General features: G+C 45.6%; 1 protein-coding gene across 2 annotated transcripts; it reads left to right on the top strand.

Moving 5' to 3' along the window:
• Positions 1 to 5,017: 5,017 nt before the first annotated feature.
• Positions 5,018 to 14,845, top strand: LOC146342371 (C-type lectin-like). Of its 2 annotated transcripts, XM_084808518.1 has the most exons (7): positions 5,018 to 5,127; positions 5,318 to 5,370; positions 7,841 to 7,905; positions 8,659 to 8,753; positions 9,425 to 9,568; positions 11,813 to 11,927; positions 14,519 to 14,845. In XM_084808518.1, exons 3-7 carry the CDS (start codon positions 7,854 to 7,856, stop codon positions 14,584 to 14,586), a joined length of 474 nt encoding a protein of 157 aa, XP_084664644.1. In that variant the 5' UTR covers positions 5,018 to 5,127; positions 5,318 to 5,370; positions 7,841 to 7,853; the 3' UTR covers positions 14,587 to 14,845. The 2 variants fall into 2 exon arrangements, with proteins under 2 accessions (XP_084664644.1, XP_084664645.1); XM_084808519.1 differs by lacking the exon at positions 5,318 to 5,370.
• The last annotated feature ends 3,694 nt before the right edge of the window (positions 14,846 to 18,539 follow it).

Raw genomic sequence — 18,539 nt, 5'->3', positions numbered from 1 at the left:
AAGGATCATTTAATTGCACAGTGTTCTCCAGAAGTGTGCACACAGTCCTCTCCTGTCTGTCCAATGAGCAGTTTGTCTTCCTTTGTCTCTGTGTCACCTCCATTTCTTAGCCATCCCGTTCTCTCTCTCAGTCACACAATGGTGTCCCCCAGAGCCTCTCTGCTGCCTCTTTCATGATCTCACCTTCTCTTTGTTGTCTGTCTCTTCATTTCCCCTCCTCCTTATCTCCCAATCTTTCTCTCTCCTACCTTTCTCTCCCCTTATCTCCCAACCTTTCTCTCTCCTACCTATCTCCCAAACGTTCTCTCTCCTACCTATCTCCCAAACGTTCTCTCTCCTACCTATCTCCCAAACGTTCTCTCTCCTCCCTATCTCCCAAACGTTCTCTCTCCTCCCTATCTCCCAAACGTTCTCTCTCCTCCCTATCTCCCAAACGTTCTCTCTCCTCCCTATCTCCCAATCTTTCTCTCCCCTTATCTCCCAAACTTTCTCTCTCCTACCTATCTCCCAAACTTTCTCTCTCCTACCTATCTCCCAAACTTTCTCTCTCCTACCTATCTCCCAAACTTTCTCTCCCCTTCTCTCCCAAACTTTCTCTCCCCTTCTCTCCCAAACTTTCTCTCCCCTTCTCTCCCAAACTTTCTCTCTCCTACCTATCTCCCAATCTTTCTCTCTCCTTATCTCCCAAACTTTCTCTCTCCTACCTATCTCCCAATCTTTCTCTCTCCTTATCTCCCAAACTTTCTCTCTCCTACTATCTCCCAATCTTTCTTTCTCCTACCTATCTCCCAATCTCTCTCTCCTACCTATCTCCCAAACTTTCTCTCTCCTACCTATCTCCCAAACTTTCTCTCTCCTTATCTCCCAAACTTTCTCTCTCCTTATCTCCCAAACTTTCTCTCTCCTTATCTCCCAAACGTTCTCTCTCCTACCTATCTCCCAATCTTTCTCTCTCCTTATCTCCCAAGCTTTCTCTCTCCTTATCTCCCAAGCTTTCTCTCCTCTTCTCTCCCAATCTTTCTCTCCCAAACTTTCTCTCTCCTACATATCTCCCAATCTTTCTCTCTCCTTATCTCCCAAGCTTTCTCTCTCCTTATCTCCCAAGCTTTCTCTCTCCTTATCTCCCAATCTTTCTCTCTCCTACCTTTCTCTCTCCTACTTTCTCTCTCCTGCTGCAGAGCACAGTATCCCAACCCAAACTAGCCTCCTTTCCCCTCAGGCACGCGCAGTATGTGGTGAACATTCACCACCACAAGGACAACCCCAGTCAAACATTGTTCTTCCATTGCTGTGGATTGGGATGCACAACCTTTTTGCCCCTGAAAGCTGCACTGGGTGTCTGCTGGGGGGATGGTGGCTGTGCATGTGCACAAATGCACGTGTGCGTGCACATACAACTAACTCAGTGCCCCCGAGACTCACTCACCTTCAGTTTAAGATCAGGGTGGATAACGTCTGCTGCATTCCCTTGGGGGTAGTTGCTCAGGGGCTGGGGTCCCCCAATGCACCCTTCACACAAACACCCCCCACTCACTCATCATCCCTTCCCCTCATTCACTCTTCACACACCTACTCATCACAGCTTTAACCCTTCCATTTGCTGCTGCTGAAAAAAAAGAAAAGAAAATCCTCTAGAAATGGGATCTATGGTTCCTGCCATAGAAATCTCTTTCCTAGAGTATCTTAGGAAGTCAGTAGGAACCTTTGAGCACTGCTTCCTAGGATGTTCAAGTAATGAGGCTTCTACAGCAGGAACCATAGAGCCCATTCCTAGAGCATTCCCCCCTCTTTTTTCTTTGGCAATAGCCAGTGCTGGGGGTCATGAGGGCAGGAGCACCAGACAGAGCATAGGGTACTGCCTGCTACTCATGGGCCACATTGTGATCCACAACTCTTACTCTCTCAGTTAGGTTGGCATTATATTTTCTCCAGCCCTTTGTCAGTGAGAAAACATGATCTCCCCTAGGTGGCACATCCATTATAGTTTGGACTGCCCATGTGTGCACCAATTGGCTAGTGCCTGTGACACACCTACCATTACTCCCGAGAGGTAGAACACTGCCCCCCTCCACCAAGAGCCCAGGCACCACCCAAACAAAAATTGAAGCCTGAAGCCTGGCACCTGGATTATCAAAAAGAACAGGGTGCAGCTTTCTCCCCCTCCACCCATACGTTCTAGATGGCTATCCTTCCCCTGGCCTCACCCACTTTTTGGTGGTTTCCTGGCTTTTTCACAGGGTTTTGCACATGCTACAAGGCTGAAATGCCTTTCCTAAAGCTTAGTTACTGGGACTAAGAGCTTTAAGCTAAAATATGCTGGTAGTTTTGACTATGCCGCTTTCGCCTTTGGCCAGCCCTATTTTGCCTACAGTTGTTCCACCAGCAAGAGGACTGAATTGGATACATCCCATTTTAAAATTGAATTTATTAGTTGATTTATATCCTGCCTCTTTGAGCCTAAGAAGGTCCTTCAGAGTGGCTAACAAAACATATATAAAAACAACAGTGCCTGCTGAAATGATAGAACAATACAGCCGATGCTAGATAGAAAGCATAAAGGTGGTAAAACCAATCAGAGCATCATCATAATCATCACAACCACTATGAAGAGACAGAAACACCAGTTGAAAAACACATCCAAACAATGCCTGTTTTAACTTGCTGCGTAAATGTGCAAAGAGGAAGGTGTTGCTGGACCTCCGGGGGCAGTGAGTTCCATATTTAGAATGATATGGAGGACAATTCTGTTTCTCTTTGGTATCATTAGTCAAAATAGCAGCTTCTTGGCTTTTTAGCCCTGAATAACCAGCTCAAGGGGGCAAATGATTAGGAGATAGTTTCCAGATAACTGGAGATCTCTGTTAAGAGTATGACTGAGATATTCATCAGGGCCTGGAGTTTAGGGAGGGCTTGATTTAAGTGTGTGAATGTGTGTGTGAGAGAGAGAACAGTTCTGCGACAGCCAAAATGTGCATGTGAGAGAGACAGAGATCTGAGAGTTGGCTGAAGGCACTTTGGCATGCAGATTACCTCTCTCTGAGGATCTAACTGGGCTGGCAAATCACCTTGGAGGAAAGCCTGCTGTTTTACTCCTGTTATGCACGGCTTGCATATTTGCACACACAACAAATCAATATGACAAAAAAGCCCGTTGGCCGCCAGTGCGGTGTCATCCAAAAGGAGGTCAAAGCTGGGTCGTGCCCAGGACATCTCAGTCCTTGAGGAAGTGAGGAGGAGGCAACAGGTTGCTTAAATTTACATAACTTTGCATGTGGGTAACCACAGTAATTCCAGAGCAAGGCAGGTACTTCCTTTGATTTTAGACAATGGACACACCTCATCAGAGCAGGGCATCATCTTAGAGCATCTCTACACCAGCCTCAAATCCCGCATTTAAAAGGGGGCTTTCCGCTTCAGTTATACAGGATCACAAAGAACTCCCTTTCCACGTGCTTCCTTTTCCCACCCCCCCTTTCCCATTCCTTCTCCCCCTTATCTGAGTCTTCCATATGTTTCATTGATCTAGCTCCTCTTGTTGCAGGATTTGCTCTTTTCATGGAGGGAACTCAAGCGGAGTAATTTGATAGCTTGTTATCTCTGATCTTTAAAATCATGGAATAAAGGTCATTGTCCATGGCGTCACGAAGAGTCGGACACGACTGAACAACAACAAGTGCAGGAGACGCCCTGGAGGTTCATGACATCATCTAAAGGACCCACAAACTTTCATGAGTAGCCAATCTCAACAGCAGGTTAACAGCTCCGTGTGAAGAAGCTCTTAGAAGAGGGGAGAGCAATGGAGGGACACACCTTTTAGACAGTGTGCTGCCATCTGCAGTTTTTATAAGTTATTAAATTGTAAATATGATTGAAAATAATATTTTTAAAAAGTCTGCTACCTTATTTATCAGGGTCACCTTTTTAGTTAAATGAAAGGTTTTTTTTTAAAGAGAGAGAGAGTGATGATGATGATGATGAAATCATAATATGATTTCCCGTTCCTCACAGTTTCTGAAGCTACAAGAAGCCCACCCTTCTTTTCAGCTGTCTGTTGGGAGCTCATTTTAGGAGACCCATAGGACATGCTACAAAATGCTGCAATAGCATGGCCAAAAGCAAAGGAGGACAGGGCTTGTATGACAAGCTACACCTGTTAAATTATTTCTTCTACATACTTATTTGACATTCAAGAGCCCTGTCATCCTTTGCACTGGACCATCCTATGTCACAGTGTGTCCTTGCCTTGAACAGGAGTGCTTCTGCTCAGAGTTCCAGCTGGACCTTTCCTCTTCCACATCACTCCATTCCTCTCCCGTTCTCTGTTTTCTTTTCAGCTGAGAGACACTCAATATTCTGTCACTACTAAGCACGCTTTCAGTCCCCATTTAGCATTCTTTTGGCCCCCTTAGTATATTTTTAAAGACCATTGTTTTTATACTTCTGCAAACCTCGGGGTTCCTCTGAGCATGCTGGTACCTCCCTTTGGTTTCTCAGTGGTTCCATTTGGCTCCATTTCTGTCAGCACTCCCCACCCGAGTTTGATATCGGAGAGAGTGATTGTCCCCTGATAGCTGGCAATCTCTCTTCAATGTTTGTGTCCCTTTCTTTTAAAACATTCTTTAAACAAAGCATTAAAATGGCAGTGATGCCACTGGCAAGACTCAGCGGAGGTCATGGCATGGTCCACGAGTGGATCCCACTCCACCAGTTGAACACTTTCTGAGTCAATTCTACCATAGTACTGTACTTCCACGATCCTATAACATTGCAGTCATCTGTATGGAGAGGTTATAATGACCTGATGATCAGCTGGAATCTGACTGGTGCTAATCATTCTCGTTAGTGACATGATGATGCACAAACCATAGCGTCCAGATTATATCTCTCCCTCAACTATGGCTCCAATCTCAGTACTTGCTCAAACCCTCAATTTCCTGTTAATTTCAGCAGGTGCAGCTCTACACCCGCATAGCTCTTGGCTATGTCCATCTATTCCACCCACAATCCCTTGCTGTTCAGGCCTAAGGTGAAGGGGGCATGTGGGTAGAATGCTATTTCTAGACAACCATGATGCCAGCATCTCCCGGTTATGTCGACACCAGCAATAATTTCTGTCCAGTCAGGGAGGCAAGTATAATACTGATGGGTAACATTTGCAGCTTTCACCAAGTATAGAGAGGAAAGAAACATGGATTTGACTTGTTTGACACTTAAATCCTTTCACATTGCTTTTGACATCTAATTTTGAAGGATACTTTAAACCAACATTAAGAATTGTTTCTCTCCTTCCACCCCATTTATTTATTTGTTTTAATAGCCCCTGGCATAGCTTGGCCCTTGGCTTGTGCAAGAAGGGAACTCGTCCATCAGGTACTGCCTTAACATTTCTGCCCCAGGTTTCAACCAGTTTCCAAATGGAGTCTAGATAAAAGCTGTTCAGAATGAGATAGCCTCAGCAGGACACGGTGAATGCAGCCACACATTGAGAAGAATCTTGGGAAAGGGGGACTCGAGTGAGTGTGCAAATACTTGTGCTTGATGATCTGCAATGTACAAGTTGGAGATCTTCAGGGCCTTATCTTTTTATAGGATTTGTAGGGGCTATGCAAGTAGAATGTTTTGTGTGTGCTTTTTTACATCTCAGTGGAGTCTGGTGGCTCTGATGTCAGTGGGGCGGTGAATCCACTCCAACTTTCAGTCAGAACCAGTCAGAACTGTAAAGGAGCTATCCAAGGTGCTTTGCATGTTGGATAGCTCCTTTAGGATGCAATCCTATGCACGTTCAGACAGAAAAAAAGTCCTACAACTCCCAGCATTCCACAGCCAGCATGGCTAGCTAGGGAATGCTGGGAGTTGTAGGACTCTTTTCTGTCTAAACGTGCATAGGATTGCACCCTTAGAGTTCTGACTGAAATCTGGAGCAGATTCACTGCCCCACTGACATCACAGCCTCCACTGAAAAATCCATATTCTGATACAAGTGTACTCTAAGGGGTGAGCACTATGGTAAAGGAATATGGTATAGGAGAGAGAGCGAGAGCAACTCTTACCTGAAAGAACTGGGTACAATTGCTTTCCCAGCCATAAAACTACTTGACTGACCATGTGCTAGTCACTGATTCACAACAGCCTACTTGATAGGGTCACCGTGAAGATAAGGATGCAATTAGATATGGCAGCAGCAGGACCCAACTTAAGTGGAGGGTGCTGGGGATTTAGAGGGCAGGATAGGGAACTGAACTGTCCCATTATCTGCATTTTTCCACTCCTAAACACATTTCAGCCACCCGCTCCCCAAATGGGAGTAATAGCCATTTTCCTACTTCCAGAAACAGACTGTCCAGCTGCAGAAAACTTGCTTTACAAAGTTGGTTTCAGATAGGGAGGTTTGAGGGACTTTGCAAATTCCAATACAAATTGTTCTATCTACACCTCCCAGATGAATGTGTGAACTGGGCCTTGGTTATCCACCAGTTTTTATATTTCCCAAATGTCTCTGATACAGTTCTGAGCTCTAAAAATGGTGTGTGTGTGTGTGCCCGTGTGCCCGTGCGTGTGTATTGAGAGAAAATACATGTGTGTGCGCATGGGTGTGTGAGCGCATGCCCACCCATGTGTATTGAGAGAAAATACACTTAGGACTGGGCATTTTCAGAGAAAATACATTTAAGATACATAATTAATTGTGTATTTGTGAATTTACACATGGATTTAAAAATAAATCTGCAGATCAACATGGAAATGGGGTAGGGTGTCCTTGTGTCCTACTTTGCAGAGAAATGTTCTCTGTTGGAAGAGCTGTCAGAGGACAATCCTCTATTTGAAAGTATCCTCTGTTTGGTGGTCTGTTCTGGTTTAAAGTCCAAGACCACAAGGAGGGAGAGCCCAGGGGCCTTCAAGTTACTCATCAACAGTTATCACCTGGACAGCGGACTGAGCTGGCACAGAGGTCTTCTGGGCAGTATTCCTCACTATGGTGAGATGTACAGTATTTCCATTTCCATTATAGTTATGATTTCTAAAAAGTGCATTTTTATATATACATCAGCACATGCACATTGTATGCAAATTGGTGTTCCCTTTTGTCCTCTTTTGGGGTGATGCATTTCCTCTTCCTTGGAAAGGAAAGGAAAGGTTCCTCCTGTGCAAGCACTGAGTCATTACTGAGTCCTAGAGGGACGCCGCTTGCACTGGCGTTTTCATGGCAGACTGTAGCGGGGTGGTTTGCCATTGCCTTCTCCAGTCGTGACTACCTTTCCCCCAGCAAGCTGGGTACTCATTTTACCGACCTCGGAAGGATGGAAGGCTGTGTTGACCTGAGCTGGCTACCTGGGACCCAGCTTCCGCTGGGATCCAACTCAGGTCGTGGAGAGAGCTTCAGTTGCAATACTGCCACCTACCACTCTGCGCCACACGAGACTCATCCTTAGCAATGCGTAAATGGCCACTCTAAAATGGGATAGAGTGGACTTAAGGGTGAACCTACGTGAGAGTGACACAGATCAGAAATGCACTGATCCACATGTCTCTAGTTTCAGATAGGGTTGCCAGGTCTCTGGGTCTGAGCTGAAGTTTCATTTATATTACCTTATTCTCAAAGTCTGTCAGGGAAGGTGTAAAATCTCAGGGTAAGAAGCCAGCACAAAGAGGCCAGGATACTTTCTCCTTGGCCAGAGTGGTCTTGCTATTGACTCCACCCCCATGTTCATCAAGCTCCACCCCTAGAGATATGACTTACTGATTTGAATGACTGATTTTCTGTCCAAGAGCCATGTTTTCCAAGCACTCTTGGCAACCTAGCCATCTTTTCATGCAACAATGCATCTTTTCCCCTTCTTAGGTGAAGAAGGAAAATGGGACCGTTGACTTACATTAGCCTTTGGCTGCTGGGCTTCTTCCTGAGAGGTGAGTCCCCCCTGCCCCCAACTAAGTTTGATGAAAAGGAATTCATCTGATCATTCACCATCCTGGATAGAATAAAGATGGGCAAAAGCCTGAGGGAGTGAAGCCCAGTGAATTGAGAAGGATTGCCTGATGAATCGTGATTGAATTCTGACCTGAATGATGTGATGTGTATCCCAGCCAAAGGGTGAATTTGCAAGGGCCTTTGATCAGGGGAAGAGCGCGTGCTTTGCATGAAGAAGGTCGCAGGTTCAATCCCTGGAGTCTCCAGGTAGAGCTAAGGAAGGCCTCTTCCTAAAACCTTGAAAGCCGCTGCCAGGCAGTATCGACAAGACTGAGCTAGGTGAACCGATGGACTGACTCCATATATGGTGGCTTATTATGTTCCCAGTCACCAAATTCTGCCTGATCTCACACTAAACAGCAGCAGCAGCAACACAGGAAATAGTGAGATATAGGTATAGCCTAGAATTGCTGTCACCACTTTTTCTGGCAAGGCTCCTGTGCCTTTATAACTTTGCAACAGTTAGGAAACCAACAGAGGGAGCATGCCCCGTCCTTACATCTCCATACCAGAAGACACCTCACCAATCGAAGATCAGTACCAAGAGTTTAGGAGATCTCCTGTGGGTGGAGGAAAGGAGGAACAAACCTACTAAAGCATTAAAAAAACAACGTCTCCTATTATTCTCTATGTAATTACTTTGCCCTCCCTCGAGTCTCAATTCTCTGAATTTTTTTCTCCACATCTGTAAGCCACTGAAGCTGACACCTGTCCAAGAGAGTGGCTGCAATACCAGGGCAACTGCTATGGGTTTTTCCACAAGAAGCTGAGTTGGCATGAAGCGGAGGTAAGACGAGGAATGGGTGCATCTGTCAAGTTTGATTCCACTCCGTTTTTCTTTTTCCAACATTAATTTTGTTGTTTCGAGTTGCAATTCTAGTTGCATCAGTTTACAGTTCTCTCCCCCTCTCTCACACACACAAGTCTGCACAAGAATTTGTATGTATTTTCATGCACATTTTTTGGAGAAATCTGCACATTTTTGTGTGCACTTTCCCAAAATGTACATGTGTGGGTTTTTGTGTGTGTGTGCAAGGTATAACTTTTTTTTAGAGTTATACCCGAATATAATGCATTTTTGTGTGCACTTTTCCTAAGGGCCCATTTTTGAAAGTATTTTTTTGAGTTGTGAGCTACATTGCAAACTTTGGGAAAGTGCGGAAATTGCTGCAAGATTTTATTCCAGTTTGTGTGCAGGTTCAGGAGGTGTGAACTTGGAAAGCGTGCATCAAACTTGGATCCCTAGATAAGAATCGCCGTCTGTTAACAGGGTGTGGTGAATGTGGAATGGAAGGATGAAGGCCAGGGGTGGGCAACTTGCAGCCTACAACTCCCATCAGCCCTAGCAAGCATAACCAATAGCAAAGGATGATGGGATTTGTAGGCCAAAACATCTGGAGGGCCACGAGTTGCTTGCCCCTGATGAAAGTTCTCATTGTGCTTTTGCCCCTTCCCCAGATTGAATGTCAGAGTTACGGCCGCGGGACCCACCTTGCATCCATCGTCACTTGGCCAGAAACTCTTATAGTGTCCAAGCATATCTCCATCTCTAGGAAAGAAAAAGGGGTTGATGTCTGGATTGGACTCCATGATACTCGCCAAGTAAGTTGGAGCCTCTCTGGGCATTACGGTCTGCCAGTCTAACCCTGCTCTGGGTCCCATCAATTTAGGGTGCAGGCTTATAGATTGCGCCCTCACTGCTTGGAAGCTCCCAAATTTGGAGACTTCTGAGATTCCTGTGCCAGGGCTGGAGGGGTGGTGGAGGTGATCTCTACCCTCCCCGTCCTCCGATCATTGAGTTTTTGCTAGATGGACTTTTCAGCCCATCTAGTGAGGGAGCTTCAGAGGGGGAGGGAAGGAGACTGGAGGAGGCTCAGTTAAAACATATCCTGGCCTCTCCGGTCTCCTCCACTCCCTGCCCACTGGAATGCCCCCTTTTCCCCTTCTCAAAGGCTGATTTTCTGACCTCAGAGAGACAGCTGGCATGGTTCTTTCTGTGGTGGCTGCAAGGGGGCATGGGCATGGATGGGTTGGATCTCCAACTCCCTCTTCCGAGGTCAGAGTGCTTTCTCAGAAGGGATTTTCCAAGCCATCCTGTGGTCCCTGGGAAGCTTTCTCCAGGATGCTTGATGAATTTGGTCTTTGCAAATTCTGACACAAATTGATCCCATCTGAATCTCCCAGATGAATGTGCTGATCAGAACTTATTTTTTAGGGGTGTGCATTGACCACAATATTTGGTATGGACCCTGATTTGATGATTTGGAAAATACTTTGATTTGACTCTGATTGACTCAGAGGTCATCCAGTTCCAAATCTCAGTTCAGAAATCTCAAGCTTCCTGCATCCCATTGACTATTATTGGAAACCAACAAATGCCTATAATGTTTTTGCTATTTAAGAGAATTGGATGAAATTTGCAGGCATAGTATCCCTTTGTGCAGGAATGAATCTTGATGAATATTGGACAAATAGGTACAGGACATTTTGTGCTAGATCCTTTTGAATATATATATATATATATATATATATATATATATGAAGCAAACAGCCAGTAACCTTTTAAATTTCTTTGCAGAATTAGATGAAAATTCCAGGGTTAGTCACCCCTTCTGAGGGTATCAAACCTGCCAAGTTTTGGATGAATAGGTTCAGGGTTTTTGTGTGTGTGCAAGAGCAGCCTTTACAGTTTGGGCATTGCCAAAAAAGAATGCACGTACCCCCCTATGTTCTTTGGGGGGTATTGTGATGGAAATAGCATACAGCATAGAGGTGATTCTAGCTACAAAACCCGCAAACTTTCAGAAGGATAGGTGCCGCAGTTTTTGTGGAAGGGGAGTTTTCAATTGGGGGGGCTGATTTGTTTCCCCTCCCCCCTGTTTGTGTGGGCTTTGGGGGGGTATGAAAATTGCATACATCATAGAGATGTTCCTAGGCAGGAAAACTGCAATTTTCAGAAGGACAGTTGTAAGGGTTAGGAATACATGAGGAATGAAAAACAGTTTTAGGTGTCTCAGTTGGCATCAAAGCCACTGAAAGTGAAACAGGAGAGGAGCTGATGATGGATGTGGGGGAGGCTTCCTTCTGATGGAGGCAGAAGGACCTGAACATTCAGCATTTTTCAAGCAAGCATCCAATGCTACACTCTCCCAGCCTCCCCTCCCCTCGCCCTGCCCCAAAACTCTTTTACCATCCTTGCTCCTGGGAGAGAAAACTAGCAAAGTGCCTGTGATATATTACTTCTACATCCCTCCCCAAGATCACTGAGATCAGAGAGCCTTGATAAAACCAGCCACTGTGATTAGAAGCTGAAGCTGCCAGTCACAATACTATGAACCATTCTGTCCCCTAGCCTGGCATATTCCTTATATGGAGAGGTTGGGGAGAAATGTCTCACTGTTTCCAAACACACTGTCTGGATCTGTGTGTCCTTCCTAAACCTAAACCTAATGAAGCTTCGGGAGGGTTCGGATTCAGATTTGGTCCACTTTGGAGGAGCCGTGCTTTGATTTGGACATTTCCCAGAGCAGTCTGACTCGGTTCAGGATTCAGCTGAATCTGAAGTACACCTCCATTTAATTTAATACTCCCCCCCCCCCCGCACACTGAGGAAAGGACTTTACAACTATTAGCTATGCTGGGTAAATTGAACCTTCATGTTCTGAGGAAGTGTATCTCTGAATATCAGATATTGGGGTCAAACCACAGGGGGGAAACTCTCACCTTCATGTCTTATTTGAGAGCACTCAGGGGCACCAACTTCCTCTGTTGGAAACAGTATATAGGGTTCAATAGATATTTTATTGGCACCCAGCAGGGCTCTTTTTATTTCCTCTGTCACTGCAGAATGGGAACTGGAGGTGGTCTGATGAGTCTACTTATAATTACAAAAACTGGATGCAAGGGGAACCCAACAATCTTTGGAATTCCGAATATTGTGTGGCTTTGAGGGCCTCCACAGGTGAGCATGTGACAATCTCCCCATTGAGGGGAATTTGGGGAGTCTTGAGGTAGATGCCAATGGTGATGCTTCTCTTTCCTTTGGTGACATCAAACAGGAAGGATAGGGCAGTGCTGAAATGGGTAGGGGTGTGTGTATTTTGCGACTATTCGCCTTCCTATGAAATCCACCCAATTTTTAAGCAACTATTGGATGTTTGTCAGTGTGATTGTTCAGAATTTTTTTTTTTGCAGAAGTCTGTCATAAAGCCAAGGTACAGCCCACCCCCACATTTAGGCAGGCAGTTGTCCCGCCCCCCCTATCTTGCATATGACATTGCTCCACTGTGAACCTCTTCACAGCCCTGATAGGCTACAGGTTTGGAGCCACTATGGAGTGTGTGTTCCAGAGAGCCTGTTTCCTCATAGTAACAGGGAAATCATTGCATAAGCCAGATCTGATGGGCTGTGTGATAGCATCACTGTTGCTCAGCGGGGCTGTTTTGTAAACAAAACGTGATGTCCAAACGACAACAGATTGGGGCTGTAAACACCAGTGGGCAGAGTAATCCTACTGCCCAATATACAGGGCCAGCTCCATGTTTTGGAGGGCCTTTAGGCAAGACACCCTCAATGGCCCCCCTCCCTCAGTGAGGGTGCAATCCTATGCATGTTTAGATAGAAAAAAAGTCCTACAACTCCCAACATGCCCCAGCCAGCATGGCTACCTGGGGCACGCTGGGAGTTGTAGGACATTTATTTATTTATTGCATTTATATCCCACCCTTTTTCCTCTTGCAAGGAACCCAAGGCAGCTTACATTATCCTCCTCCTCTCCATTTTATCCTCACAACAACAACCCTGTGAGGTAGGTTGGGCTGAGAGTCTGTGACTGCCTCAAGGTCACCCAGTCAGCTTCCACGGCCGACTGAGGACTAGAACCCGGATCTCCCGGCTCCCAGTCCAACACTCTCGCCACTATACCACACTGGCCCTTTTTACTGTCTAAACGTGCATAGGATTGCACCCCGAGTCTGCCTTCTCATTGGCATTATCACCAACTGCTTTTGCTCCTCATCCTCTTTCTCATCGTTGCTACCACTTGCTTGACAGGCAGAGAGCAAGTACGTAGTAGCATCTATTGCTCCTCCTTCTCACCACTACCGTCATCTGGGCCAGAGCGAGAGGCAGGCAAACAAGCAGGTTGCAGTGGTGAAGATGAGGAGAAAGCCCAGGGGGCCCCTGCTGGGGTGTGGGTCCTTGGCAGGTGCCAACCAGGCCTACCTTTGACCCGGCCTTGCCAGTAAAGAAGGCACCAACGTCTGAGCCGCCGAGATATTCAAAGCCCAGCTGGTGCTGAGCCTAGCATGGTGGAAGAGAGGAAGGAGCACTTTGTTTTTCATCTTCCATTTTTGAAAACTATTTCCTTCCTGCTGCAAGCTTCAGGGCTGGTTTAAATTCCCCATGTTGAGGCCATATCTGGGGTCTGGGAGTGCTTTGGCTCCTGTAGATCCAAAACTTTTCCCAGCATACCCGGGGAATTCCAACAGCCGAGAGGTAAGGGCAGCAGATGTTTCCTCAAGAGCTTGGAGGGGGGTTCTGAGGTCTAGTCACACCGTCTGAGGTTGGATCTCTCTCTCTACCCTTAGAGATGGAGATCCAGTCAAACCTAAGGCCCCTGGGACAACCTCCCAGGGATCATTGAATTACAACCCAAACTGGCATGAAAACATTTTGTATTCGGGGATGGTTTGGAAACATTTTGCTGCCACCCTACCCCCTTCTCCTCTGGAAAATGAAATGACCATGAGGAGTCCCATAAGACAGTCACACAAATCAAGGAGGGAATATCACAATGCCATGAGGTATGGTGACAAAGATGAAGAAGGAAAAAAGAATGCTAGCATATGAATGAATAAAATTTGTACAGCAGGACAAATTACAGTAAAGTTGTCACGCTGTGGATTCGTTCTTCACCTGGGTTTGAAAAGGACACCTCCTTGAATCTTTGGCTGCTAATCTGAGTAAAAACTCCTGGGTTAGTATAGTACAGCTTTGCACGTTCATGTGCTAATCAAGATGGAACATGTTACAGTCTTCTTCAACCTGGTGCCCTCTGGGTGAGTTGGAGTACAACTCCCATCATCCAGCCAACAGGGTCCTTGGTGTTGGTAGATGGGGATGATAGGAGTTGTAGTCCAACACATATAAAGGGCATCCGGTTAGGAAAGGCTGAGCTAGACACATGCCAGCGGATTTACAAAATTGGTCTGATGTACCAAAATACATATTGTCAGTGTTTAGCATTTAAACATGGCTATCTGAATTTGGCACGAGCTCCATACCAAAGGGATGCCTTCAGCAAAACAGTCTGCATTGTTTGCTGCATTTGGAATCCAGATTTTCTGCACTTAGAGGAAGTTCGGGTAGCTGGTTGGAAATGCATCTGGTTTTAACTGTTGAATTTGCAATGGTTGTCTTGTCTTGAGTACCCACATTGTCTCAGGGGGTATATGCAAAAAATAGACAGCTGTGCCCTGTGCCTCAAGACATTGTGAGATGCTTAAAGGGGAATGGCTAAAACTGAAGCCTGGGTTCTCTTTCCCCTTGCAGAATATACGGGATGGATTGATGCTGTTTGCAAGAAACTGAAAGCCTACATCTGCAAACATGAACTCTAGAGAGTGAAGGCAATCTCTCCTCACCCGCACACCATGCCACACCTTGAAAGTGAAGGATCAGAAGGAGATGCAGCAACATTATCATACTCACCCTAGGTCCTCTGTTACATCAATAGGTCTTCCTTCCAAACAGACCGCATCCACCCACACTCTCTGTCGTTGCCCATGACAAGTTTCTGAGAAACCAATCTGTGACCGTGTCTATTGTTTATGCTTTGGCCCCAGGCTTTGCAGTGATATTAAACTGGATAGCACATTTCTCATGGGTGTCTCCTTCACTCTAGAATACCACCATACCCATGTCATATTCTGGTTTAGAGCTGCGCACAAATGGTCCCTTGAAATTCTCCACCCTATTTGTGGGGAGAGAAATTGGCCTTTTCCCCCCAGCTCCTGTTATGTCACTAAATTTTCCACTGGGAAGTCAGGGGAATGTGATTTTGCTTTAGGACAAGGTGCTCATGCCCTGCATGCCTTGTTTTAAAGGGGAAACTGCACCCTTAAATTTTGGAACTGCACCCTTTAAAACTGCACCCTTAAATTTTGGGAGTGCATAGTCTGTGTGTGCCCCTGGTGGGTTCTGGGGGACCCCTGATCAAACAGCACATATGGATGGACGCATTCCTTCGATATCTTGCCCCAGCACTGTGCCCAGAAACGTACAGGCAAGTGGTGTAGATGTTTCAAAAATGGCATCGAATGGTCTCTCAGCGCAGTCACCATCCAGAACCTTGTACCTGCATTGTGCACCAAGTGCAGCTTCTGAACACTTTTCAAAGACAGCCATACCCACATACAATGCATCCCAGCAGTCCTGCCTTTAATCATTGCCATGGTATGTATCACAGGGGACAGATCTTTTTTCTCCAGGGAAAAAAATACAGCAGGTGCATTTTGCGTAGCTAGGGGGAAAACCACGGCCCCACCCACAGCTACAACCTGAACATCAAGTGGAAAATCCAGTTTCGGAAGTATCCCCCAATCTGCAAATATGCTTGTTCAAAAGGAGTGTGAACGGGATGAGCACCTGAGACCGGCTGAACGTGCTCACCTGCCATCCATATCTCCAAGCCTTCCCCAACTTTATGCCCTCCAGATGTTTTGAACTACAACTCCTAGTATTCTTGACCATTGGCCATGCCAATGGGGGCTGATTGGAGTTGAAGACTAAAACATGTGGAGGGCACCAGGCTGGGGGAGGATAACCAGTTTCAGCTTCACTTTGTTAGTCCTCATCCAGCCCATTATCACCTCTAAGCAACCATTCAGGGATCTCACTGCCTCAAATGGGACTAGGAAAAGGAGAGAGATAGTTGGGTCCTATCAGGTCAGAAGAGGAAAATCACCCCTAAAAGTGGCAGCTGTATGTGTTCTGAGTCACTTCCTTAAGATGGTGACTTATGGCACTATTTTGGGAAAGAGAAGAGAGGATACAAGATATAGTGCCTATGTATTTCTCCCCCCTCCTTACCTACCACCCCCATATGAGTGTTCTGAGCAAAACCTGAGAATGTTGAGTCTTTGGGATGAGGATTCCAAATCAATAATCTGGCAACACTGAAGAAAACACTTGTTTTCTCTCAGTTTTGGCTTCTGTTCCCCTTCCTGCCTTAGGAGACTCAGGGTACTTCCAGACAGAGCGTGCTTTCAGTCAGCAAATAATCCAAAGGCATCGTGCAGTTGTTCTGCCTTCTCCTTAATGGATTTTCCACAAAGAGGAAAGAAAAACAACAACAAACAGAAGAAGTGTGGAAAACACAGAGGGGTTACTAGTGGAAGATGTCATTATCTGGACTTCCCCATAAAATAGGGCTGCATTCTTGGGGAAGGGACTGCTTCACTTAAGGAGTCTGCTAAGATAGCATATACAGTCATGAAGTTATGGCTTGCTCTAGAAGAGGTGATACGGGCCTTCCTGCATGCTGCAGAAAGTGCATCTTAAAGTAGAAGATCTGGAAAATTGGGGTGTTGGAATAACCTTTGCTTTCATGGTTTCACAAAGAAAATGGAGGGCTCGGAGAGTTTCTTAGCTTAGGTTAAGGCTGTTGATGAGCCAAAAGGAAGGGGTAGCAGTTGATAGAGCCCGCTCAGTTGGTCCCCTGAGAAATGCCCAGAGATTTAAATTAAGAGATGTCGTATGACGGAAAGAATCCTGGCCAAATTTAGGAAAAGAGCGTTTTTACCACATGAAGATTTCTGCATTCAAATCTTGCAGAATATTTCTCCTGAAACACACTTATAAGCAGGCAGCTAATGAAAGGAATCATGGAATCATTTCGAAAGGGTGATCAGCCTTTCAAGTGGGTAAGAGAGAAATACATTGTAGGTGTTTTACAGATCAAATAATGGAGTGGCTATTTTATATACAAACTAAGACCTACTTGTCCCCAGGAGCAGATTATGTAGCAAACTTGTTTCTCTGGATTGTACACTTTCAGATTGCAGGTAGGGGTTCACATGATGGAACATTCCTACACACACACACACACACACCTCTACACATAGAAAACTACCATCTCAGGGAGAAGGTTTTTGCTTTGCTTCCATCCTGATGTGCTAGCTTTATATGTGCCTTAGGTTAATAGATTCTGCACTGGGGTCTGCTCCTGACCACCCACAACCACTGGACTCTGAGAACCAAACGTTGTGTCTCACTCCCAGGCTGAACTACTGAACCTGCTCTCGACTTCACCCTTCACCTGAAGGACTCCACCATCATTTTCTGCTCACAGAAAATACAATTTGTGATCTCAAGGGCTGGCAATCCTAGAAATGGTGAAAGTGGCAATCAGGTTTACCACCTCCTCAACTGCTTGTTAGAAGAACTATGCCTGAGCTGGAACACTACCAATAGGGATATACTAATGCTACATGAAGATTCATAACATGTGTTCCCAGCCATAGTGTGCTGATAGGCAAGTTCTCAAGATGCTTCAGGAACTAGCAACATTTAATTCTGTCAGGCCCAGTTTTCTCACACGATTGGCAAATCGACACTGATCACAGATACAACAAAGCTCTTTACTGCAGTGTATCAGGTTACACAGATCAGCTTTCCAGAGCTTGTGGCAGAGTTTACAGCAATTTTAATCCCCAGTAAATCAAATAGCCTAGGTGGAGGCTATCAGAACATGGCTTTGGTCAAGAGACCATCCCAAGGCTAGAATTCATACAGAATCAGAGTACCAGCAATATATTGCAAGTCAGAGTCTTAACTATACAAGGTCCAAGGCAGACAGAGGTTCAAGATTCATGATAAATCCGGGTAAGAGTATTCTGAGCAATTTAATTAATCAATCAATTAATTAATTAATTAAAAACATTTCTATCTCATCCTACATCATTAAGATCCTAAAAACATATTAAACTATTAAACAAACTAATACCAGTTAAAATCTAAAACAACAAAACAGTTAAAACAATGTGCTAGGGAATGCATTTAACCCTCAAAGGCTTTGGTAAAAAGCCATGTTTTTACTTGGCGCCAAAACGAGACCAATGTCTGCGCCAATCTTGCCTCCAAGGGGAGGGCATTCCACAACCAGAGTGCCACAGCAGAGAAGGACCTGTTTAAATTTAAGATGTTTTTCTCAGCAAAGGCTCTTCAGCCTGTGCTTAAATACAGTGTGTGTGTGTGTGTGTGTGTGCGTGTACGCGCTAAGCCTCCCCTTTTGACATTCTCTCCTGACAGGGGAATCTGGCCCTTAAATAATTACTTCATCTGAGAGAATGTCTCTGTTCTGCCCTTTTCAGTTGTCATTGTAACCTGGGTGACAACCCCGAGCCCCCTTCCCCTGTGGAGCCTTCTCTCTGCATGGTTCTCATATTCCCAGGCCTCCTTCAGGGCTGCACCTTGCAGCTGTGGCTGATAGGGAGTGTCATCCTTCTTCAGCCTGCTATCAGATGGGAAGTTCAGCTCCCAGGCCCCAAGCTTCCTGTGACTGGACTGGGTT

Source organism: Heloderma suspectum, chromosome 6 (genome assembly GCF_057233095.1).
Source record: "Heloderma suspectum isolate Gila_16-S chromosome 6, 16-S_ref, whole genome shotgun sequence".
NCBI classification, from domain to species: domain Eukaryota; kingdom Metazoa; phylum Chordata; class Lepidosauria; order Squamata; family Helodermatidae; genus Heloderma; species Heloderma suspectum.
This window is presented reverse-complemented; position numbering and strand designations above follow the sequence as displayed.

What these genes read in the sequence shown, in the direction of transcription:
- LOC146342371 (XM_084808519.1), top strand. Translation starts at nt 7,854, where the DNA reads ATGGGACCGTTGACTTACATTAGCCTTTGGCTGCTGGGCTTCTTCCTG. An exon ending in TGAGTTGGCATGAAGCGGAG is followed by an intron (nt 8,754 to 9,424) that starts GTAAGACGAGGA and finishes CCCCTTCCCCAG; the next exon opens with ATTGAATGTCAGAGTTACGG. An exon ending in GACTCCATGATACTCGCCAA is followed by an intron (nt 9,569 to 11,812) that starts GTAAGTTGGAGC and finishes CTGTCACTGCAG; the next exon opens with AATGGGAACTGGAGGTGGTC.